The following is a 26,260-nucleotide window of genomic DNA, read 5'->3' on the forward strand; positions in this document are numbered from 1 at the left end:
TACCTACCTACCTACCTACCTACCTACCTACCTACCTACCTACCCTTAAACCAACCCACGCAACTACCCAGCCACCCATCTACCTATCTTACACACTAGTATCTAGCACACTCATCTGTTTCGCGTCGCTTTCAGTATAAACTGTGACCCCTGCCAGACTGACTGGAGGGGTCTTGTTTCGAAGAAAGACCAATACCCAGGATGTCACAATTTGTTGAAGACATTTTTAGTCTCATTTATTAATGTCATCGGTATTAACTGCAAACTTCAAACGGTAAAAAGATTGAACGAACCAATCCGATGAATAACACCAGAAATAATATTGCATTGTGATTACATTCGCATTTCTTAAAGTAATTGAACATTAAAATCAGAAATCAGAACATTAAGTGATAAATCTAGATGCGATTCAGAGGGAAAATAAATTAAGTCCTCTGCTATCTTGCCTAAATCAATTAATAGTCCCTTTGCACTTAAACATAATTTTATTGACAAACGATAAACACGACTAGAATAGGTGAACATAAAAGTATACGGTACCAGACAAAAGTCCAAGATAAGATAAACATATTTAGATCACATCTCTGCAAAAAGGATTAAAGATATATTATACTTAGAGAAGTTTTCCATCCCTACGTACAGTAATTAGCATACATTCGATTAACATTCCTAAAGCATGTGACTCAACGTAACATCAGTAAAGCACACACACTTTCAGTAGAATGAGCCTCTGGGACGGATATTCAGACGCTCAAACTTTTAAAATATTCTTTTGTCCTACCACTTGAGGGAATCTCATTTTTTAAGGTCATTTAGTAAACAAAGTTTTTTCTGGCTTAATTTTATGAAAATTTGGAATGTTGTTTTCCCCTATATATTACAAAGGCATCAAATATCGGTAAATATTGGGCAATATGCTTCTCTAGTGGCAAAATGTGTACGCTGACCCTCTCAACTTTATTCTTGATTTAAAAAATAAACGGTTGAAACTTTGCTTGAGAAAGGTTTGAGCAAAAACTTTGTCTTTCATTTCGAGGCGCGAACTACTTTAAGATATCAAACATCTCACCTAAAACACGTTCTCTCCGAAAAATAAAAATAATACTATTTATTATACACCTACTGCCGTAACCTATGGGAGTTTGACCGTCCAATAACTTTCCGTATTTGTATAGTACGCGGAGTCCCGAATACGGGAGACGCGCGCCGCACCTGTTTGACCTTGACCTAGCGATTATCGGATTAAACAAACTATTTTACGGTGAGTTACAGACATAATAACAACTTCCACCAAAATTTATTCGTAGTAAAAGTTTTAAAACACGCTAAACACAAAACTGAGTCTAAATGCAATTGATTTTTATTTTTAAAAACTAATTGAATTGAAAACATTCAGCGAAGTTTGCTTTTAGTCTTGTACTGCACTGAAAATTAATTGGCTTCGTGCCAACGCAACAATCGCGCACGTTCCACTCATATCGCGCGTGCTGCATCCCTCAAAATTTACCATAGAATTAGTTTTATACGGACGATTAATGGAGGGAGGTGTATAAAAACTTTCCGTATTTTGTATAGTACGCGGAGTCCCGAATACGGGAGACGCGCGACGCGCCTGTTTGACCTTTGATCTAGCGATTATCGGATGTAAACAAACTATTTTACGGTGAGTTATAGACATAATAACAACTTCCACCAAAATGTATTCGTAGTATAAGGTTTAAAACACGCTAAACACAAAACTGAGTCTAAATGCAATTGATTTTTATTTTAAAAAACTAATTAAATTGAAAACATTCAGCGAAGTTTGCTTGTACTGCACTGAAAATTAATTGGCTTCGTGCCAACGCAACAATCGCGCACGTTCCACTCATATCGCGCGTGCTGCATCCCTCAAAATTTACCATAGAATTAGTTTATACGGACGATTAATGGAGGGAGGTGTATAATAATAGGGTTATACACAAAATACGGCCCTGTATGGACTCGGGCTCAGTGAGTGACTTCGGCTCGTCCAATACGTCACTCACTGAGCCCTAGTCCACATAGGGCCGTATTTTGTGAATAACCCTATAGGCCCTAATACTGACACTCTGCAACGTTTTTGAAGACGTTACAAGTGGCAAGACATAATAGAGTAGAACACCATTACAGGGTCTGATGGTTAATAAACTAGAAGCTGACTATGCAGACACTACTTTCAAAACAGAACCGTACAACAGGTAAATTGTCAAAGTAAGCATCTACTGCTCCGAGAACTAGCGATGAGTACTTGCATACCCATTGTCTACTTTATCCACTAAATCTGCAAATAGTCTTCTCAGACAATTCGATTTGCAGATGCTTAATAAGCCAGATATAACAAAGTGTGAGATTGGTACAGAATAAGAAATAAATAAATCAAGAAATGCATTTTTAAATATATTATTAAATAAAAATCCAGTTGTAATCCAGTGAAAGTTTACACGGTGTAACACTGTCCAACTTTATACTTCTTTCTTCTTCTTCGCTCGTACCGGTCAAAGCGCTCAGCCGATCGCTTTAGAAATTTATTGAAGTCGTGGTGCTCCTACAGAAACAAACAAATTGATGTACGTAGCCAACATATTTTGATATTAGTCACAATTCTTTGAAATTAAATTGATCATTGTCATGACTTCATCTGGAGAAACCATCACTAAAAACCTCATTGTTTTATAAATAATAATAATAATGATAACAAGACAGTATTGCTGAAGGCAATGAGTACTTGGGCCGCGATAGAGTAATTTTGAGGACAATATATACTACTATTCAAATATGGTCTTGAATTTCCTCCTGTCAATTAAGGATTAACTGGTTATTAAACGAAGCAATGGTATGACAACGGCAAAATATGTCTAGCAACTTTTGTTGAGTTTGAGGCAGGGGTCTTTATTTATAGTGGAAATTGCTTAAACTCCTTAAATATTTAAATTACAGCAATTTCTTTGTTCTCGATGGTAAATGTCTAATATTTAGATGGGCATATTTAGATTTCTACCCTATAGTTATCCCTATATACCAAAAATCGGACATCCAGCTCTATTGGCTTGCTCAGAATTAGATATGAGCATAATTAATGAGGTACAATATGTGGTGTCATAAGGTGTCCCATCATACCAAATATGAAGGGTGTAGCACTTGTGGTTACTGAGTTGTGGACAAATATATATATTTGAGGTCAAAGGTCATTGAGGTCACGTGACATTTTGTCAAAATAATTGTATTGCTAAGTTATTCCTATATACCAAAAATTAGACCTCTAGCTCTATTGGCTCGCTCAAAATTAGATATGCGCATAATTAATGAGGTACAATATGTGGTGTCATAAGGTGTCTTATCATACCAAATATCAAGGATGTAGCACTTGTGGTTACTGAGTTGTGGACAAATATATATATTTGAGGTCAAAGGTCATTGAGGTCACGTCACATTTTGTCATAATAATTGTATTGCTAAGTTATTCCTATATACCAAAAATCAGACCTCTAGCTCTATTGGCTCGCTCAAAATAAGATATGCGCATAATTAATGAGGTACAATATATGGTGTCATAATGTGTCCTATCATACCAAATATGAAGGATGTAGCACTTGTGGTTACTGAGTTGTGGACAAATATGTATATTTGAGGTCAAAGGTCATTGAGGTCACGTGATGTTTTGTCAAACAAATTATATTGTTAACTTATCCCTATATACCAAAAATCAGACCTCTAGCTCTATTGGCTCGCTCAAAATTAGATATGCGCATAATTATGTACAATATGTGGCGTCATAAGGTGTCCCATCATACCAAATATGAAAGGTTTAGCACTTGTGGTTACTGAGTTATGGACAATAATGTATATTGAGGTCAAAGGTCACCAAGGTCACATGATATTTTGTCAAAATGTCTGAGATATCTGCTTGAACCGATGGACTCACTGATGGACTCACAGACGGATATGACCCAATCTATAAGCCCCCTGGACTTTATCCGTGGGGACAAAAAACTGTGTCACTGCATCCTTTAGGCAATATGAATACGATGAGAAACTAAATTTTTATTTTTCTTGGCATTATACATGGGAGTCTATGGAGAACTGCCTTATACATGGGAGTCTATGGAGGTGTAAACTAAAAAGTCCTCTAACACGGCCAAATTCGATCGCATTGTGAAACAAATCGACGTGCATCTGTATAGGGTTGGGTACTATTCTTGTGCAAAGATTGAAAGAAATTGACCGGGCCATGTCTGAGATATCTGCGTGAACGGACGGGCGGACGGACTGACATGACCAAACCTATAACTCCCCCAGGACTTCGTCCGTTGGCACTAAAAACAACACAAAAGTTATTACAGCTACACCGGCGGTAGGTTCATATCCAGAGCCCCGTACGGTCTGCCGCCGTCGCTTGAAAACAATCTCATCAACCTGGCCATATGGGCAACTGTGTATGGGCAGCTGAATACTTGACTTCCCGGAGAAGGAAGCTGTCACGTTCAAGCTCAGGATTATTTGTCGATCAAATTTCAGTAAATTTACCTTACCTAGATGAAATTTTGTCTATAGGCTGAAATTTCGCCGAAGTTTGACAAAATTACATCGATTTTTCAGGCTCATATCCGACATTTTTGAGTTTTGAGTGCAGACAGAAATAAGTTTTGAGGCAACATGGCTGCGACCCCATGTTGACCCCTAGCCCTGCGTACGATGCTATGTGTTACAGCTAACACACAGCATCGTACGCAGGGCTAGCGAGAGAGTTGCCGACATCGACGGTTATTTACGAGAAGTGAATAAAAGACTGTCATTTTTGGAAGCGATCGAGTAGCTGAGGTAGGCTGGGATACGACTTGGGTCCAAAGAACGCTGAATTTCGGCAGTAATTTGGCTTTTTACGTCAAGTCCCAAAATGGATTTGAAGTCACCGACCCTACGTACGGGTCTTTGCAGGGCTGTGGTGAGCGGGGCGATTAGCTGTAGCGGAACACACAGCATCGTACGCACGGCTAGTTGACCCCAAGTGAAAATGTGTTCGCGATCAAATCTTCCTATATTTTTTTCAGAATTTTCGACATTTGAAATCATTGCTTCTTAAATCTTTTGTAAAATATAAAATACTAAAATAAAAATGCGATGTGCCATGTCTCCAGATTTCTAAAATATCGTTTGTTGACCGTTCGACGGAATACTCATTTCGCAAACTTGTGACGCAGTTGAAATTCAATACTGACCGCCAAATAATCTTAATGAGACGAGATCATTCTAGACATCCTCCAAATTATCCAACCATTCGCGTTAGAGTTCAGCTCGCTTAGAGTATCATAACATTCTTCGGCCTTCGTTTAGATCGACCCTAATCTCTCCCATTTAGGATATAAATACACAAGCTACCTTGACAAAACTTCGTGCACCATCCAGGACCAAACGCACTACAAATCTGTCTTGACGTCATCATCTCCTTACATGGTAATCGGCATACCGTATTTTTTAGCAAAGGAGACACAGAATACGTCGGAGTATTCAGTTTCAAAACGTATTACATTGTGTGATGTTGTCAAAAAAAGGTAATGTTACTGCAGTGGTATAAATTACAAAACACAAAAGTTCAAATCAGTTTATTTTAGACTGGCTTTACCCAACATTTCATATTGTTTCTTATGCCAGATTTGACACGTGCTTACTGGCGACCCCTTTACATGCAAATTTTGTGTCAAATGGTGTGTTCTCCTGGAAAAACAAACGTACGATTTCTATATGAAGGAGGCGAAATTTGCCCTCAAAACTCGAAACCACCCCTTTATGGGGTGTACCTAGCTAATTTGAACGAGCTTCTCGAATCTGCAGCTTTATTTTGAAATGATGGTCTGGTTTTCTCAGCTCAAGGATAAGTGTTCTCCATCGCTGTGGGCATTACTATTCTCAACTGGGGGTACAGTTTCCAGTCGTAATGTTTTTCATTGTGTCTGGGATATAAAACCTTTCCTTTTCACACTTTTACTTTGATTAACACTAGTCCACATCTTGTCAGCGATTAAACATGTTTCAAGTTTAAATGTTAAATTCTGGTCTCGAGCCCTCTTGTTCGACCAAACTGAAATTACCCCTCCCACTTTGGCTCGTCCAGTGGGTGTAGCAAGGGTCGTGCTATCGCCTGGGAAACGGAGGGTGCATTAATTGTTGCATTTCGATGCACATTTTGATTATATTCAGAAGATTTTGTGGCAAAAACTCAGATAGAGAAGCATTAATATTCAATCTCACTTATTCAAGACTGGCTGAGAGCAGCACTTCCATTCAGTTAACATCATTACGCCATTTATTATGCCAAGAAAGATGAAGCCAAGACATTTTGCCCTCCCTGGTCTCAGCCAGTTTTTTTCCCACGGAATGAAAACAAATGTACTTGGGCTGAGGCCCAAGTACAATAATAATAAGAAGTTAATTGAAATGAGGTAAAATTTGTACGTGATGCTGTTGTTAGAGTTCTGAGAAGAGTATGCTTCTGATATGAAGGTAATTATAATTATCCCAAGCATTTTTCAATACAAACATAGTCCGATGTCATTTTTTCTTCCATTATGTCTTAGAAAATAACAAATTTATGGACATTTTCACGGAAAACGAAAACTTTTGTCTCTACTTTCTGATAAATGATTTTATGAATAAAAAGGTGAAAAGTTTACTCGTTAGCAAGAAAGTCAAGAATTACGTTTTATCGTTACGGGTAGTTTATTGAATAAATATTGTCAAATCTTGTAAATTCTTTTTCCTAATAATATAAAATTAATGGACAATATGGACGATTTGTATGGCGATCCAGGATTTTAAGCCATGCCATCATGCAAACAAACGTTTAGAGGATGATCATAGCATCAAATTTCTAAAATATCAAGTATGTTGAATTCGCATTTCAAAAACGATACTCTGAGTCATCGTTTAGTAGAAGTATCAATTAAGAGTAAGTTTCTGGTAGAATTCGGTAACCAACTTGTGGTATTATGGAGACCATGATGAAAATAACCCTTTCTCAGCAAATCATGACGAATCCGGTAAATATAAACCACAAGAACTTCTATCGTCAACACAGAACTTCATAAAAGTGTGCAAGAAGCACAACGATTGTAAAACTCGGGTTACCGCTAAGAACGTTTAAATTGCCACCGCAATATACATACCTCTTTCACCCAACGATCTTCCGAAGTGAATATCTCGAACACTACATCGTCTGCATTATCTCCCAAACGTCCTTCCACCTAAATAGGAACAATCAAATTAATAAAGTTCATTTGTGCAATACTCTACTCAAGAAATACATTTTATATCACGAACTAAAGGTGGTCGGCTTTACAATATCATTGGCAATATAGTATTTTTGTTTAAATGTACTGGCCAGTGAATCTTTAATATCAGAGAGAGAGAGAGAGAGAGAGAGAGAGAAGAGAGAGAGAGAGAGAGAGAGAGAGAGAGAGAGAGAGAGAGAGAGAGAGAGAGAGAGAGTGCCTGCTGGATATTGACACAGTCACAGAGGTGATACAGACATAAATAAGATCGAGCAGTGTTACCTGAGATAGACTGACAGAATACCAGTGCTGCAAAGTGCCATTGATTGGCAGACTGTCACAAGTAGTTTGATAAACAAATCCAAAGCTTTGATCATTTTCAATGATGGAAACGTGCGGAAACTTCATAGCATGGAAGATTCGAGATCTGGCTCGAGCGACTGAGGAAAGTCTGAAGAAATATATAGTATACTTTTCCATATCTGTAATTAACTTGTGAGAAGTCTTTATGCTAATGCTTCCTGTTCAAGAAACCTACAATCCTTCAATTGTTTTGTGAATTGCCGATGGCTCTGAAAAAAAATCCTTAAGTAGTTTGCCGAACATGCGATTGTGTTATGTAAACATTGTGTAAGTAACCTCTCCCTGCAGAATTGATCTATTTGCTACATGACAAACATGGGAAGGTTGCTCAAGTCGTATTCGACACAAAACAGATGAATGAATGTTGAATGTAAAAGATTATCAATACAATCATGCAAACAAGAAATAACCTCTCACCTTTTTCTCGCAGGCTTTGAGAAGATAATACAGATAATGATGAAGGTTATGATATATATCAGTTCTCTCAAAACATTCACGGCCGATTTTAAATTTCTGTAAGGAAAAAGGTCGAAAGAATCGTTTTTCTTCTACAGCAAATAGCTTCTACAAAGACTATGAAAAGTATTGTACGCTATAAAGACACGTCTGATTGGCTGTGATTTGGACGAAAATAACATACGCGTGAAGTGAATGTCGGTTCATGTCGTTTTCCGACAAAGTTTTTGAAAGCCACTACCTCTGTACGTTGAGCATAAACAATAACGATACTATTTGCTCTGAGTCAAAGTGAGGTTTCTATATTTCATAGTTTTTCTTATTGCAACCTACATTGCCAGGGACAGAGCATTTACAGCCGCTGTATTTTGGCAGTTGCTAAGAATAACCAATCAATACAAATTCTTGACAGTCGTGACAACAAGAAATGACAGCAAACTGTTTCTTAACGGCACATGGTCGGTTACAACCCTCATAACCGGTCGTTTGCCATCGATACATTGACTAAAGCAACAGCAGTAACATGTCTAGATTATTCACAATCGAATAAAACATTATTACATGTTTGGTACAAGTTTAAGAGGCACTCTCACTTGGTAACATTTTTAAAAACGCATTTTTTTAATGCCAACGGTCGATATTTGACGTGGCAACTGCGCGCGGATCGCAAGATACGATAGAAACATGTCATTTCTCGAGGCGTATTTTTCACATCCCGAAGTTCCTGATTATGACCCGAAATCCCCGAAGGTTTGTTGTTGTGCTGATGGACGATATTCTAGGGAGTCCAAAAACTCTCACTGTGAAGACTTTATAAAGGCCTAAGCTTAAGCTTACATCATTATGTCTTACCTCAGTTATGTTTTTTAAAACTTCACCTTAGTTTTTGTCGTTTTCATTATTCTCAATAAGCTGTATTAGATTTTTAACCAATACCACATAGATATCAGTTTTACGTGTAAAGTATTAGCCGCCTGTGATGACTACATTTTGTCGTCTGCCACACAGTTACGCGTGGTTCGATACATAGCGGCTGCCACGTGGTATGCGTCTGCATACCACGCGACGGCCGCTATGTATCAACCAAATGTAACTGTGCTGGTCACCTATGCGAATTCTGGTGGAATCAGCAAACTTTGTTTTTCGGTTTTTTGCCGAGTCAGTGAGACTCGGCTTTCTCCCACGGGACATGACCGATCACCGACGCGAGGGGTACTGTGGCGTACAGACAGCAACGTCAGCGTAGACTCGTACTCCATAGCTTAGTTGACAATGGCCCCAGTGCCGAACGTTCGATGTTCGGAAGCTGAATTTAGGTGGGCCACCGGAATTCAAACTTTTACTTTTTTGAGGACATGTTTTTATCGATATCTCGCGATCCGTGCGCAGTTGCCACGTCAAATATCGACCGTTGGTATTAAAAAAAATGTTGGGTTTTTTTTAAATGTTACCAAGTGGGAGTGCCACTTTAAAGAAAGTATTGGAAATACAAGCGAAGTGACTCCCTTTGAAATTCGAGGTGAAGATGATTGTAAATATATCTTTTTAATTTCCACTCAACCATGATATTGTTTACCGTTCTGTTTTCTTCCTCTCCTGAGCTGAGTTCTCTCAGTGTCAAACTGTCGTAATTTGGACCCTTAAATTCTATGATGTCCTTGGCAATAGATTTCTTTCTCTTACATATCTGCAATTACATATCGAAATGATCCGTATGAATGATCCATATGAATATGCTTCATCTGACTTTCTTAACGTTTAATACACTTTCGAAGGCTCATTACTTTTGAATAAATTGACTGCACTATTTACTGACGTACGTATTGATTATAAATTTGCAAGTTGTAAAATTCTTCATAGTAATGAACAGATAAAAATGTAACAGATAGACATTGACTTCGTGACAGAGGGATATAAAATCATGATAATTTGAACAACACTCTCCTCTACTTGCATGGTGACAGAAATATATGAAGTGCAATAATCAGCGAATGATATGCTCGTTCCTGTGTTTTGGTCATAAACGTCAAAAGGTATTTTGTTCTTCAATACGTAGGTGGTTTCATCAACTTATGTATACAATTCGAACATACATTCAAAGCTGCATTGGCAATCACAGTGCTGCTGTTCGATGTATCAATTAATATCGTAAATAATCCTATCTCATAAATCCCACGGAGCTGTTTACTTTTAACTGAACTGCACATTTCTTCCAGGTCTGTCAATGACGGATTAAACGCAATTTGAAATGTAAAGACTTGGTGGTTATTTTCAAGAGAGAAATCGTGGCTTTCGCCTCATGTCCTGATGATAGAGACACCCAGTAGATTGTTTTTCGATGTGACGTTGAACACAGAAATTCAATGAAAAAATTAAAATGACCAAACGATACGGCAACCTCATATATATTATTTTTTGATTACACAAACACTCATAGCAAATGAACGAGCGAGAATATATTGATACATATGCGAAGTACAATCGGATACATAAAATTAATACAAAGTCACAACCAAGAAAATAATGGGAATGAGACGACAGATTTATGGAGTGACTTGTAGCTATGTCTGAACGATAGTCAGCGAAACGATCCTGTACCTTTAGGAAAGATTATCGAAATGCGAAGGGACGATTAAAATCCAACGACAAACGGAAACGTTTGTCGTGTTGCTGAGAGATTGGAGTTCCTTCACAGTGTATGGAAATGGTGACTGCTGATGAATGGTACATTTAATATTGTATACGGCATTGAAAAACATATATGTTGACAAAATAACGAAACTTCTATCTCCCACATGGAAAAGGGGTTGATCTTCTCATCAATCAAAGTGGGAAATATAAGAAAACGTTAAAATGTGGGTAACATTACCTAGAACATCTTACCTCACAAACCTTCTGACACAACTTTGTGTTGACTGTACCGACGCATGTCTTCACGGGATATGTTTCCATGATGGCCTAAATGAAATTTCAATGCAATTACTGGGTGATAGCAAGGCATTTAAATGTACACTATTGGTTGTTTGCCCGTCGGACAATGAGTATAAAAATATTGGAAAAACATTATACTGACCGAAGAGGCAAATTTCATTCACTTCCTTAACAAAATAATATGGTTAAAAGCAATTATTGTGGCGTTATGATATACTTCAACCAGATTCATCTTTTGCTTGCTTGTCCATCCTTTAATTTGACTCGTTAAAGGCAGAGAAACTCTTATCTCACGTCCTTAGTACCCTATGAGTGTGAGAACACCAGTGTGAGATCCATTTGTTCGCATACCCTTGTATTATGGCGCGAGCGAAATGTATTTTTGTTTGGCGAATACTCATTAGTCATTTGCGGACCTACCGCCGAACCTGCGCGTATTAGTTGACGAATGAACTGCCGCGTGTTATAAAACGGTACTATAGCCTGGCAGAAAACACAATTCATTGTGTTGTCGTGTTTTTCCCATGTCGTTGGAAAACAAATGAAGACACTCTAAATCACGATGTCAGTTGGTAATTTTGCAAAATACATCGTCAAATTATTAATACTCTATGATTTCACAGCCGTTAGAAGTAATCGTTCATCAGTACAGATGTGTTTCGTACAGACTATGATGTGAATGATCGTGGATTTTACTTTTCGAAGGAAAATAAATCATTGACGACAAGGGTGATACAGTACACATATGATGACTGCAAATAAATCCTATAATTAAATCCTATAATCCTACATACACGCCAATGGACTGAGATGGAAAGGCTCACACTCCACAGCCCATTCGTTCTCTCAAAATCACAAACATAGAATTATGTGATTACATTGGATATTTTAAACTTACCGTGCAATCAGGTTTCCAAGCATTACTGCGAACTTTCTCCTTGACCATGTCCAACAGCGAAATCATTTTGTTTAATGCTTCCATGAATTTCTCATCTAACCGATGTAAGAGAGAAAATGACACTTATGAAATGTATTAATTAATGTAATTCTCTAGCCTCTACAAAACTTGAAGGCGTGCATTTAACATCTGAACGAAGATACATGTGCATTGATGGTGATTAGTGAAGTAAAACTGGAACCCAATAGGAAAAGTTGCTGAAAGAATATGTAAAACAAATCAAAATACTTTCTGCGATGTAAACATCTCTGATAGTGAAAGACGTGATATGAGTTAGCAACTTCAAAACGATTATGATAATGTGATACATCAGACAGAAAAGACACTCAATTCGAAAACGAAAAATCTAAATTCACTAATCCGTAATAGGTCTTGAAAAGAGAGAAAGTTTAGTTAAAAGAATAATAACGTGACACTCAAAACAAATCTATATGGGCTCCCTTATGCAACACGATAAACGCAACCATGCACTTTCAGTTCTGTAAGACACACGAAGTGTATGTTACAAAGGTATACTCGCCAAACAATCAGTTCACCTAATATAAAATTGTGTTTAAGTACTCTTTCCGAAACAAAACTTGACTGAGAATCCTTGTATGAATTAGTTATGTTTTTTCAGTAGATGGTTGCGTCTTTTTTGATGGGGAGAATGTTCTCAGTAGAAACAGAACATTCAATCTTGTAAAACAAAATGTGGCAATCATCTTGGAAATTGCAGAATATATATATATATATATATATATATATATATATATATATATATATATATATATATATATACATATATATACATACACATATATACACATACACATACACACACACACATACATACATACATACATACATACATATATATATATATATATATATATATAGATATAAATTATAGATCATATCACATATATACACCTTACACATATATACACACCAACATACATACAGACATAATAACATACAGTATATATATATATATATAATATATATATATATATATATATATATATATATATACATAACGAAATCTATTACTTAAATTTCATACATCCGGCAATCCTCAGATAAAAATTGCAGGATGCATGAACCTTAAGTAATAGATTCCATTACATTGTGCTTGAAGTAATTTGTTTATATATATATATATATATATATATATATATATATATATATATATATATATATATATATATATATATATAATATAAGGTGTGTGTGCGTGTGTGTGTGTACAGGTAATGGCAATCACATTCAAACTAATATCTTGTACCACGTCTACTTTTTACACTCTATTGTATTTCGAACAAGATTTATAATCAGGGCCACGATAATATCATTGGTCTTGCTTTCGAGGGAGTTCCACCCATCCTCATATACAATTCGTTGAGCTCTAAAGACTCGTCCAAGGTCGTTTAATACTTTTAATAACTCATGTTGTAATTATTTGTTCATATTTTCGACAACTGAGTGTCAGTATTTGCTAGTGTGCCACTCACTTATATTTGTAAATCTTCAATCAAAATACTCCTAAATTTGCCTATATGATATTGAAATGTGCTTAACGTTATCATTACTTACTTTCGTTTTTATTGTTGCGTACGTTTGCGAGGAAGTCTTCATCGAACAAAGTTTTAATCAGAATTTCCAGACATGTTTTAAAATCCTCAAAACCGATTTGGTGTTCTGTGTTGTAAAAAGGATTTGTTATTTCGATATATAACAAGGTGATAATTTTCGTTCCTTGCTCGGCGACTGAAATATGCTAGCTGTCTGTTAATACCGTTAATAATAGCTCGGGCTGCCAAAGGCGATTGCAATCGGATCACAGATACCCGTGCGTAGATAAGTAAGTAGATTTCAAGTAGAAAGGAATAATATTCTCAATGGTATGGTCGCCGCCATAGCAATCCCATGACTCTTGTGATTGCTTCATCGTACGCCAGGGCCCAGCTTCTGGTTGTTGCTGTGAGCAAATTTGCAAGCAATAAATTTATGACACTACTAAATTAACCGTAAAACAATAGAAAATACTTTTAAACTGGTCGATATGTTTTAGTTTTGGATAAAGCCTTTTTAAGCATTTCTAAACTTCGTTTGAATATCAGATAATTATGTTGAGTGTCATTCATGTCAGTCAAGAATCCTATTTATCCGTTGAAGACTGCTGTCTCTTTCGAGGTGACCAGTCTCTAATTTAATGCATACCACCGAATACATTCCATGATGTTACTTCGATGACCTCTGGTGGGTGATTTATATGGTTATCACATGGTTCCCTGTAGGGGATAGCTTGGTAATGTGCTTCATTTTTTCGGCTATATCGTTTAGTCTATATAAAAAAAACATGGAAATGAGAGTGAAACATTATTTACTGAGAAAAACGGAATGTCGAAAGGTTGAAATTGACGGGGAACTCATTAATAAATAAAGGTTATACTCATGAGAGAGAGAGAGAGAGAGAGAGAGAGAGAGAGAGAGAGAGAGAGAGAGAGAGAGAGAGAGAGTTACGAGTGCTTATTTCTCTTTCTTTCAAGAGCATTAATTGGGGATAGAGACAGACAGACAGACAGAAGAGTCATGAGTGCTGATTCATTTTTTTTTCTTTCAGAGCATAAATACATTAATAGACCATAGATTACCATACCTTATCTGTCTGTTTGTAAATTAGTCGTTGATCACCGTCAGGATTTTCATGCTGCTCACGTATATATTTGCGGATTTTCTTGCCATATGGAACCCAGATATGCGCTGTTTGTTTCCCATGTGATATCATGCTCTTCTCCACCAGAACTGTAGGCTGCAAGTAATATAGAATTACATAGGAACTTCTGATTTCTGGTAATTGCTCACACTATACCAGAATGTTGCAATATTACAAATTACTCATGAAAACAAGTGTCTAACGGAAAAAGAAAAGCAGATGAGATCACATTTGCGGATTTAAAATACATTACTTCACCATCCAATTATCCCAAATTAGTTCAAATCGTGTTAATCATCATCTTTGTCGTCGCCATCATCACAACTGCCACGACTACCACCATCATCATCATCATCATCATTGTCATTGTCATCATCTTCATTAACATAATCATCATCATGATAATCATCATCATGATAGTCTGAAGTTTGCACAAACATTTTAAATACATTCGTGCGCTACAAAAGATGTATGAAATCCCAGTTTTCATAGTTTTTTCTTGTTACGTTTTAATTTTGTCGATATCAAGGGTATCTGAAACACTGCGGGTTTGATATTCAGAGGCAATAGTTTTGATCGTGGACCAAGGTAGCCGTTGGGAAAAGAAGCGTCGATTTAGGAATATCAAGACATTTGAAGAAAACTGGACGACAGTTGACGCTATCAATATGGCAGTGAAGTAGTCAAGGTTTGGGGACGGTAAGAATTTTATACTGCATTTTTACTCTCTTTTTAACGCAGTGCATTTAAAGTAAATGTTAGAAAGTATATCAGTATACCTTTGTTTTCATTTACTAAGAATGGCCGAGAAGTCAGTGCTCCCGTATAACATTTACAGTGTACTGTTCACATCGGAAAGGTGACAATCCATTCATAAAATATGCAATACAATGATAATTTTCCAATCAGAGCACTTAAGGTTATCTCATCTAATTTTCGTGCCAGATCTAATACCTGAGAATGTGCAATTTTTTAATGACATCGTCACAATCATTCGAAAGTGCGAGGTTATCACTTTAATTCGGTGCTGTGACAGCACTGAATTATTGGCCACAATTTAGAAATTAACGCAGAGCCGTTCCTAATACACTTTATAACGTTCGCTTCACTAAATGGACTATGTTGGAAGATGTCCCATACCAAGATAACAATGATGCACCGCAAACATCCCTCCATCGCCAACATTTGAACTTTTCTACCTCACTGTTGTTAGTGGAACTAATGGTGGAAATGTTTCTTCTCATGGCTGCTGCCATGAGCAGAGTCATGTCAAACGACTGTATGCAGGGCTATGACATCCCTTTGTATCCCAAAACTACGATTCGATTTAGGGAATATGACGATTAGGAGGTGGATAGATTGATTGTCAACGATAGACTATAGTACGTTAGGTATGTATGTATGTATGTATGTATGTATGTATGTATGTATGTATGTATGTATGTATGTATGTATGTATGTATGTATGTATGTATGTATGTATGTATGTATGTAACCTTACCTCTCCTTTCTTATTTCCAGTTTTTTGTCTTCCCCTCTTCCCGCTCTTTGATTTTCGAATTTGTGTTTCTTTATCGTCATCTGTCGTGTCGCCATCACTACTCCAATAATCAGTGTCGCATTCGGACCAATTGTCTGATTTACTTTTTGCATCTTCAGAATTTTCAGTGTCACTGTGTAAACATGAAAATGGGGAAGGGGGATGTCACTTTAAATTCCGGAACAAGAAAATGGAGTTTATCCTACTGAAATATCGTAGGCTAAGAACATCAAATCAAAGAAACGAAATGGGAGAACTGCCTTTTAGAATCACGTTTAACCGCGATTTCTCAGTATTGTAAACTTGTGGTGAAAATCAGGAAAATATCCTTCTTTCTCTAGCCTCTGATTGCTGTGTGTCTCTGTGTTTAACCCATCCGTTCATTTATCTCAGGCAATCCAAAACCCAATGTTTCCATTCTCCAGTTAAATTTACCTTGCACTGTCATCTTCATCTTCACTATACTTCAGGGGTGGCAGTTGTCGTCTTGACTTTTTCAAACTAAGTTCATCAGTTCCATCGCTGTCGATATTACTGCACGGCAGCAATATGTGTCAGTAGAAACAAAAAGCGAGTTATTACAGCAGGAGGGAGATATCAACATAAAATGTCAAGAATTTAAGTATCTCCTTTCATTAAAAACCGAACGCACAACTGTCATCAGCTCCTCTTACTTTCTAATTATCGTAATTCGAAGTTTTTGAGTTTTTATGAAAAAAACAGATGACTGTTAAAACATGATAAAACCAATTTTATCGTGAAATTGTGTTTCCTTGCACATAAAGTCTGTACACATACACAGACGCACACGTACATATGTGCACACATACCTACACATCCCAAAACCTAGCTACCTAGCTACATACATGCATGCATGCATGCATGCATGCATGCATGCATGCATACATACATACATACATACATACATACATACATACATACATACATACATACATACATACATACATACATACATACATACATACATACATACATACATACATACATACATACATACATACATACATACATACATACATACATACATACATACATACATACATACATACATACATACATACATACATACATACATACATACATACATTATCCAGACATTGATGCACGCACGCATACTATACGCATATAGCATACATGTCTCTTATAATAGTGCACTCCGCAGATAGTAAGGGCTGTCATATTTGATCTTCATTTGTTTTACATAGTGGATGAAAACGATCATTCTCCGTACTGTTAAAAAATTCCCCGCTAGGAAAAAATTCTCCGTTCTGACAAACATTTCATATAATAGGGACAAAATAAAATTCATTAGGGTTTAGTGCCAAAACCAACCTATGAAATGACTGTCTACGATAGCGAGTGCACCAGCAGTCACATCCTGCCTTCCTCCAAATAGAGCAAGAGCAACTTCTCGATAAAATGTAAGACGAGCACAAACAGCGGTGACTCCATATATACGGTATGTTTGTCCACAAACAATCACGTCATAGCATCAACCAAGCACATAAAATGATGATAATGCTGACAGTATTTACACATTGCAGTGAACATCCAGGCATAAATCTTCGGGGAGTTTTCTAACGATAGCCCTCGTGGTTAAAAAACAAGCAATTAAAACAAATCTACCTCAAACCTCAAACAATCATAGCTCGTTACATAACCTTGACCAACATGTAATGGTGTGAATATATTCCGTCTATATCCGGAGCGAAAACCGAAAAACTCAGTCGCGCGGGGGGTCACCCTGTTTTCGAAAGCTGGAATAGGGGGGGGCAGCCTGTTTTCGAAAGTTGGAATAGGGCGGGTCAGCCACTTTTTGACGTCGGCAAAAAATAATCCACCGGCTCCCCAGGCCGAAGAAACTGACCAGTCCCTTAGACCCTTGCAGCTAAGCTATGGCTACATTCTATTCTTTATTACATGCCTCGTATATCGAACGTCGCGCGCTCCATAGGATTCAATGGTAACTCGTCGATGACGTCGCGGGCCGCATAGTCATCATTGGACTGAAAGTGAACCGGACCTATTGTCAACTTGACAACTTTTGGATGTAAAAATTTGAAATTTTCATGTTTTCCATAGGAAATCCGATTTTAGGAAAATGTTGCATAAAAAAACGATAAACTGCATAACACAGTAGTTTAAATATAAGAATGCGGCGTTCGATGATGGCTTTAAATGACTTTCAGAAAACAATGATCTCTGAGTATAACTAATGTCAGGAAAATATCCTTTTTTTCTCAAGTGTCATGTCAATATCTAATTGTCTGTGTCGGCTTATATCATCAGACCGTTTATTTCTCTCAGGTACACTTGAAACCATTCCTTCCTCGACAACTTACCTTCCGCTTTCATCTTCATCTTCACTATACGTTAGGATTGATGGTCGTTTTCTTGGCCTTTTTACACTAACAACATCATCCCCACCGCTGTCGATTGCACTTCTCAGTCTTGTAGTTGGTAGATTAACGTGTTCAAAAAGAGAACTCCAGGATCCATCTCTCTTTCTAAAATATGACAAAATATACAACGTAATCTCAAACACTGGCAATATTGTTCTCTAAAAAGTCTCAAAAGCTGAACACTGAACTTTCACGAACTAAACGCCTGGAGCACTCGTAACTCAGACTTCTTTTGTTTGTAAACAACTATAGTAGTTCATAAATAAACCGATCGTCTGCAAGCTGTATACTACTTCGCACGCTGGCTAGAGAATTCGAGAAACATCTTTCAGCACGAAATATTTTAAGAAGATTGCTATGACAAAGCTGCTGTAAATTTTTATCAAAGAGAGAAAATTACATTTCTGAAAGTTTTGACATATCTAGACTTCAGTGTTATCTCTCATTTCTTTCCATCGCGATCATGCCAGTTCCTACATGCTTCAGTCCTTTTCCGAAATAGTACTAGTTCAACTGTGATTCTTTGTTGCTTATATTTCTATCGTGTTTGTAAAGAATTTAGCACAGTCTTGCCATGGCGTTCTGTCGAACGCTATTGGGATAATTATATTTTGTATGTGGTTACTTGGCATCTGTCCTTGCCCAGGTCTTTTGTCCGAACAGCTAGATGGTGGAACGAGTCGTTAGATTTTTAAAACACCATCACGATGTTGTACGAGACCTCTAAATGGCAAATCACTGTTTACTAATCGCTGGCTACTTGTACTTCAGTTTACGATGGCGACGTCCAGCCATGAGTAACCGCGAAGTATTTCTTTTCTCTTAAGAGTTTGACTGACAATCAAAAGAAAGCAGTAAATTCAGTTTTAAATGGCAACGATATTTTTGTTACAAGTAGAACTGAACATGGCGAATCTTTGTGCTATCAATCACTTTGCGTCACCAGTCATAGCAAAACACTCTACGCTGTATCGTTAGAATTATACAGGAACAAGTTGCCGAATTACGTCGTGATTCCCTGTCGGAAACATACATCGAATAGAATCTCGAAGACCATAAGCTCATCAATCTCTTAGACCTTGGTCGCATTTTCACACTCGGCATTTGGTCGGCGCCAACTAAGATTTCTCAGTTTATGCAATGTGTAACGCTCACTGTGATTGGTCCGCCAAATTTTGAAGTTCCATCTGACTTCCGTAAGACATTCATAGCGAGCGCTTTCCGCATCCGCCAATCAGTGAGAGGCTGAGAGCTGACCAGTGCGAGCGGACGATGGCTATACTTTGCTAAGACGGGACTGTGATGTGAAACATGGCGGTTAGTGCAGAGTTAGTCACGAGGAATTAAATCATTATTTTTCTAATTAATGAAGGTGAAAGATCACATCACAAGGTAGATTGCAGGATGATTCGCTGCATGCTCGATTTAGAATATTAGGGGTTCTTTTCTGCGGTTTGTGCTTAAATTTTTGATGAAAATCCACATCTTTCATCCCGTAAATTTATTTTCTGATCAGGCCAAATTAAAAGATATTTCCGCCCACTGAAAGTTCCGAAGGTTCAGGTAGGAGATTAAAAGCACAAAGAACAATTTGCCGTTTTTTCTCATATGAAATTGACATTCCTGTAAACGATACGCTTCTCGCGGCACCGTTTTGTGTCAACGTGACCACATAGCTTAACGGTCGTGATGCGACTGCTGTAAAGTGTATTTTGCAAATTACGGCATGGTTTTGCTGAAGAATAACGCCAACGATTGTTCCCCATGTTTGTGTTTATTTAAAGTACGTGAGATATCCGCCCCACAAACGGGCTTTACGGAATTCGTGGAAGTATAAGCATACCTTCTTCTTAGGACGTCACTCGTGGCGCCCTCAACGGTTGCGCTATCTCTATAGCCATTCATCGGTACTCGAATTTCTGGGCGGACATTCTCTTCGTCGTCATTCGAGAACGCAGATCTGTTACGCTCTTTCATCTTTGGCCGTCCACTAGAATCACGCCTAGAATGTTGTTCATTCTTATTTGTCAAAGCGAGAACAGGACTTTTTTTAGGACGTTTTACTTGAACAGACATCTCTTCTAATACTCTGTACCGATTGAAGAAAAAGATATTTTTTAGCAAGGCCCGGGGCGGAGATATGCAAGCAAAGATGAAACTGACTGTTCGCAAGATATTAATGTGAGAAGTTTGACAATTAGAGGTTATTTAAGCAATAAAGCACACCCAGCGATGGTATACCACGAGATTTTGACCAGTTCGCGACATATATGCATGAGCGATAGCAAGTGCGCATATGAAGTGGACTGGTCAAAATCGAGTGGTATACCGTCGCTGGGTGTGATTTATTGCTATTATATCATAACAGTATATTGGAACTCTGTGATGAAACGTCAAAAAAGGATTTTTGCACTTGCCGAGAGTTCGCACTGTGCCAATCGTGGTATATCGCGAATATACCACGGTTGTTTTCACGTCCCTGCCAATCAGATAGCCGCATTTGCACCATCAATATACTGGTATGATATAATACCAAATATTGGGTAATAACCGATTTACAATATACTAATGCTCAGAATTTTATACATTATAGGAAAAACCTTACATATTGAGGTTTTACTTTTATTCCGTCTTGCGCATTAATGTTGAAATGTTTGTGTAAACAGGCTTCATTCAGAAACTATACGAAGTCAACAGCGCGCGCAACAAATCCTCCTTATCTCCATGAACACCATAAGAAGAGATACCGGCAATTAATAACAGTCGCACATCGTCACCGATCTCAAACTTTTTTCTATTTTAAATCTCCCCGGTTCTTATTGCGCTTGATCGTCCTATACGGAGCGGAGAGAAACGACAATTTTGTTTGTTTACACTGAGAGTTGTCAACAAGTGCAGCAAGCGCGACATCGCTATCACGCCACCAGCTCATTACCTGTTTGGGGTGGACCGTACACTGCGAACGGTAGATAGTTTGTAAGAGCTTGTCTAAAAAATTACAGAACTTTAGCTGAATAACCACGTTATATATTACAAGATTCAACATTTTATCCCCGTATTTAGCTACACGAAATATTATTGTTCCTTAAAGCCGGCAACATCGCATTTTGATGCAGAGGGTGGTAGCCATTTTGTTTGTTTAGGCCTACATTGTTTATATCAAACTGCAAATGTAATTCGAAAAAACTCCAAAAATATGAAATTTATATAGTGCACATCTCATCGTTTACCGCAAAATATTACGGCTGATATTTTACAGTAAACGTCACCAGGATGGAGCGATATGGACATGGGTATATGATAAAGTCAAAGTATCACTCTCCATTCAATTATAATCAGAAACTCCCATACATTTCAATGAATACCTTTAGTCACGGTCATAGAGGGACCGTGCTGAAGTGTAAGCGAATGTCGATGTTAACATACAAAATTTAGACAAGACAATGCGCTGTATGTTTCATAGTCCTATTATATGAAGCCGATAGCACTTATAAATTATTTATAGACCACGTTTAAATTGTTTGTGTAGATAGTATTAATATGCAAGACCTTAATTTTGTTATTGCATATCTCTCCCATGCATAAATCATTGTATGTGTCAGTTTGTAAAATTGTCTGACCTTCTACGACCTACGGGGAATTCTAAATCACGCTACATACTGTACCTTTGCGACTTCCCTGGCAACAAAGGTATGTATGATATAAATAGCTGTATGTTTTCCCCATTCTATATTAGTCCCATTTCGTTCCTGACAAAGTTGCACGACACGGCCGTCAGGTTTGAGCATGAAGACTCGGTCGCATTATGCCTGGAGAAATAGAATCACAATTCACCTCCACACCTAAGGAAGGACGTCCCCACTGGTGACAGAACGCCGTTATAGTTCCAGATCTTCACTATCGGTTATTTAAAATATCCATTATACACCATTGCTTGTAGCGGTAGGTCGGTTGTCATGCACCGTGATAGCGTACTGCAGTCAGGCTGACATCACGCACGATGATATCATTTATCATATGACCAATGTCACAGTCTGAGCACCAAATGAAATATGCAGCTGATTCATCATTGCCATACCTGCCCCAAATCTGTTGGCATATATATGCCAAATCTTAGTATATTGAAGGAGTAAACCTCAGCAAACTCGAGCGAAGTTGCGGCAATATACTTTGACAGGCTGTCGCGTAGATCTTGGGATGATTGATGGCCATCAGGTGACTACTCCGTACGCCTGAGAAAAGCCTGGTGACTGGGGTCAGTCTATATCATTGCCTGATTTTCGTGGGTAGATTCTATTATGATTCTTCGCTCAACGTTATTTTGAGGAAATTTCACCCAAAGTAATATCGAAACATTGTTAAAATGGCAGTAGTCCTACTCATGCTAGAAACATGTTGTTTGGTCAAACAAATGGTGTTTTATGTGCAAGAAGTGCGGTTGGCTTCGACGTTGTGTCTTACGACTTTATTCCGTCCGAATTCGGCGTAACAATAAATGTTGTCTTTATATTAAAAGCTTGAAAAAGTTGAACGCCTTATTTTATTAAATATTGTGCAATACGTTGACAGAATTAAGAAATATATCCCGCGAAGAAAAATCAGACTGAACTTATTGTGTCATAAAAGGTAGTGTAGGGACGTACATACACAATATGTATAAAGAAGGGTAATATTCGACTTGAAATGAAAAATAATGGCCTAAATGATACGCTACGTTACAAGTTAGCACAAAGTCTCAGCTGCCATTGTTTGATACAAACTCATTACGTTGGTACCGTTGTGTCGCAACAGGCATTTCTCAAGAGCCCGCAACACGCTCCATTTTGAACGCGAACGCGTATCTTTTACAGCTTTAGTTATATTTACATTTCAGTGGACTTTATGAAGGTATCTTACACATACCTTGTGCGGAGTGGCTGTTGTGATCCTCTATTGCACGTTGATAACTTGTTTTAAGCCTTTTATCGTCGTAATGTTGTGACGCATGTAGACAGTTTGAGTATGCTCAATTGCGCAAGCGGCTAACTGTCTACGCATGCGCAGGTTCAATATATACTACGCGATTAACCAGAAGTTTAGCCAGCTAAATTTATATAGACGCCGCTGTTTTTTTTTGAGTGATTGTAAGAAACAAATGCGAAACGTGCAAAGTATGATTTTTCACTCGCAATCAATATAATATATCGCTGCAATTACCCAGCAAATAATAGTTTCCACTTTGTCATTGATACAAGATATCGTTACCATCACTTTTAAAGATAGAAAATGAGATCAATCTGTCCTTCATATGAACGAGGACTCACGCTAAGAATGCTGGGATTAAACACACATTTAGAAAATCGCCCTCTGTATCAATAACTAGATGCAAATTGCCAATTTTCGGACAGAAGGGTTTTATGCTCGTCGCAAAATTGGACGTTGGGCAGTAAAGTTGTTATTGCAAAGATAATGACGGCACAATAGGCCGTTATTGAACAGAGTGGAGAGTTTCATGATAAATGCCGAATGTAATGAACAACAATTGCCATTTATATCCAACTTTGGAAAAATTAAACAGAAAATCCATACCTGCCCTGGTATGACAAAGTGGACTGTGCACATCAGCTGCCCAACATCAGTGAGTGACCAAGTAAATTTGGTGGTCGACTTTGTTGTTTACACAATGCTTTGTTGGTCTTACTAATGTGTAAAGCAAGTAACAATTACTTCTATTCTAGTCTTTCTCATAGTAATCATTAATCAATAGTATTATTGACCATGTAAACGTCGACTGTGCATCAGCATAATCTTAAAACCAAGGGCTGAACCCTATATAATATTATCTAAATGAATTAACTTAATAATGTTTTTATTGACGTTGGTCATAACGTCACGTCTATAAATATAATTATATCATATCGGTATAATGATGGTGCAAATACAGTGATCTGATTGGTCGAGAAGTGAAAAGAACCGTGGTGTATACCACGGCTGGCAAACGCGCGAGCTCTCGCCTTGAGCAAAATTCCATTTTTGATTTTCCACCTGAATTTTAATATACTGTTATGTCATAATAGCAAAAAATTTCACCAAGCGACGACATACCACCACGCGGTTTTGACCAGTTCACTTCATGATATATTTACTCGCTATTGCTCGTGCATATGTATCGTGAACTGGTCAAAATCTCGAGGTATACCGTCACTGGCTCTGCTTTTTTGCTTAAGCATATTTCTTGGTATTAAACAGATTGTCTTTTGTTATCCCTAGAAGTGTTTCTGTCAATAATATATAATCTAGATTTTATGGAACTTTATGAAACATTACCTCTTATACTGTAAAATCACTCCTACGTCACAGAGACAAGTGCCACCGGGTATTTACGTTGCAGAATATCTAAGATGTGAGTGACTAACTGGGAGTGAAGTTCAGAAATACGTCCCTCAGTGGTGAAACATGGAACATGGGAGCAGCAAACTGTGTCACATGCGAGTGGCGAAAATTTTGACCTCACAAGTGGGCATATTTCACTACTTGTGACCCACAAGCAGCAACTCACACTCCCACTGCCGTTGTTCTGTTTTCTCACTGTTATGTACACAACTATCATGAGAGACATTTGCTTTTGACATGTATGGCTTCTAATTGCATTGTATGACAGCATAGGATCTGGCCAACATTGTGGCACGAAAGAAGCTCTTGAACATTACCTGTGACTTTTTTCATTGAAATATAGAGAAAATTCACACATTTTCTGACGTTTAGGGAAAGTGCTCGTAAGTTGCCTTCATTACATTTCAGAAAATGCTTTTTGAATATACCAGGATCATTATTTCACAAACCTGTCGCTGGGAAGATCGCCAATATGATAATGCAACTTGGCTGTTGACAACCTATAAGGAAAACATAACTGAGAGGCTCGTCTGCATTTTCGACTTTTACAATTCATGATTTAGCGCTTTCGAGTTACGTCACAGGAAACAAAATCAATATGAAAAAATACTCGTTTCGCTGGGAAATAGAAATTTAACTTATTGATGGAAGAATGCAAAATGTTTAAGGAGGTACGCTACCGTTCCAAAAATGTTGGGACATTCTTGAAGTTGACTTTTCTGAAATATTCTTTATGTGTACATTGCAAAGATATGAAAAAAATATGTGGTACCATGCAAAATGTTTGAAAAAACACATACCAAAATTGAGAGAAAACCACTAAATCTCCCATTTTGCCAAATTTGCACTTACCAGCAGAATCTTTATTTTATCGCAAACGATTAACAGATCCCAGTGTGCATACCACATTTTTGCATTGCCAGGACAGTTGAATTAGGACAATCAACTAAAACTTGTGATGTCTTGTCTTAAACATTAAATATTAGACCCTAAATTCATCATTTAACTGTAAAATTAGTCTTTTTAAAAAATATAAACTCCATATAAATGCACAAAATAACTTTCAAAATGTTAAAAAGTACAGCAATATCTATCAAACAGACAGTGTTCTTTGATTCTCAAACATACAATGAAACCCACCAACTCAGCCTATTTTTTTGATTTTAAGAACTACAATCCAGATGCTTTCCTAGCTGACTTGAATGCTGTATCTTGGCAACCTGTATACGATTG

General features: G+C 37.5%; 1 protein-coding gene across 1 annotated transcript; it reads right to left on the reverse strand.

Moving 5' to 3' along the window:
• Positions 1 to 204: 204 nt before the first annotated feature.
• LOC139135710 (coiled-coil domain-containing protein 82-like) lies at positions 205 to 23,682 on the reverse strand. The gene is made up of 15 exons (XM_070703347.1): positions 23,558 to 23,682; positions 20,499 to 20,744; positions 18,596 to 18,760; positions 16,668 to 16,766; positions 16,194 to 16,365; positions 14,636 to 14,788; positions 14,197 to 14,320; positions 13,570 to 13,674; positions 11,935 to 12,029; positions 10,989 to 11,063; positions 9,682 to 9,792; positions 8,067 to 8,162; positions 7,182 to 7,259; positions 2,084 to 2,566; positions 205 to 1,119 (listed from the first exon to the last, which is right to left on the reverse strand). The coding sequence occupies exons 2-14, from the start codon at positions 20,729 to 20,731 to the stop codon at positions 2,459 to 2,461; spliced, it is 1,614 nt and encodes a 537-aa protein (XP_070559448.1). The 5' UTR covers positions 20,732 to 20,744; positions 23,558 to 23,682; the 3' UTR covers positions 205 to 1,119; positions 2,084 to 2,458.
• Positions 23,683 to 26,260: the final 2,578 nt, after the last annotated feature.

This window comes from Ptychodera flava, chromosome 1 (genome assembly GCF_041260155.1).
Source record: "Ptychodera flava strain L36383 chromosome 1, AS_Pfla_20210202, whole genome shotgun sequence".
NCBI classification, from domain to species: domain Eukaryota; kingdom Metazoa; phylum Hemichordata; class Enteropneusta; family Ptychoderidae; genus Ptychodera; species Ptychodera flava.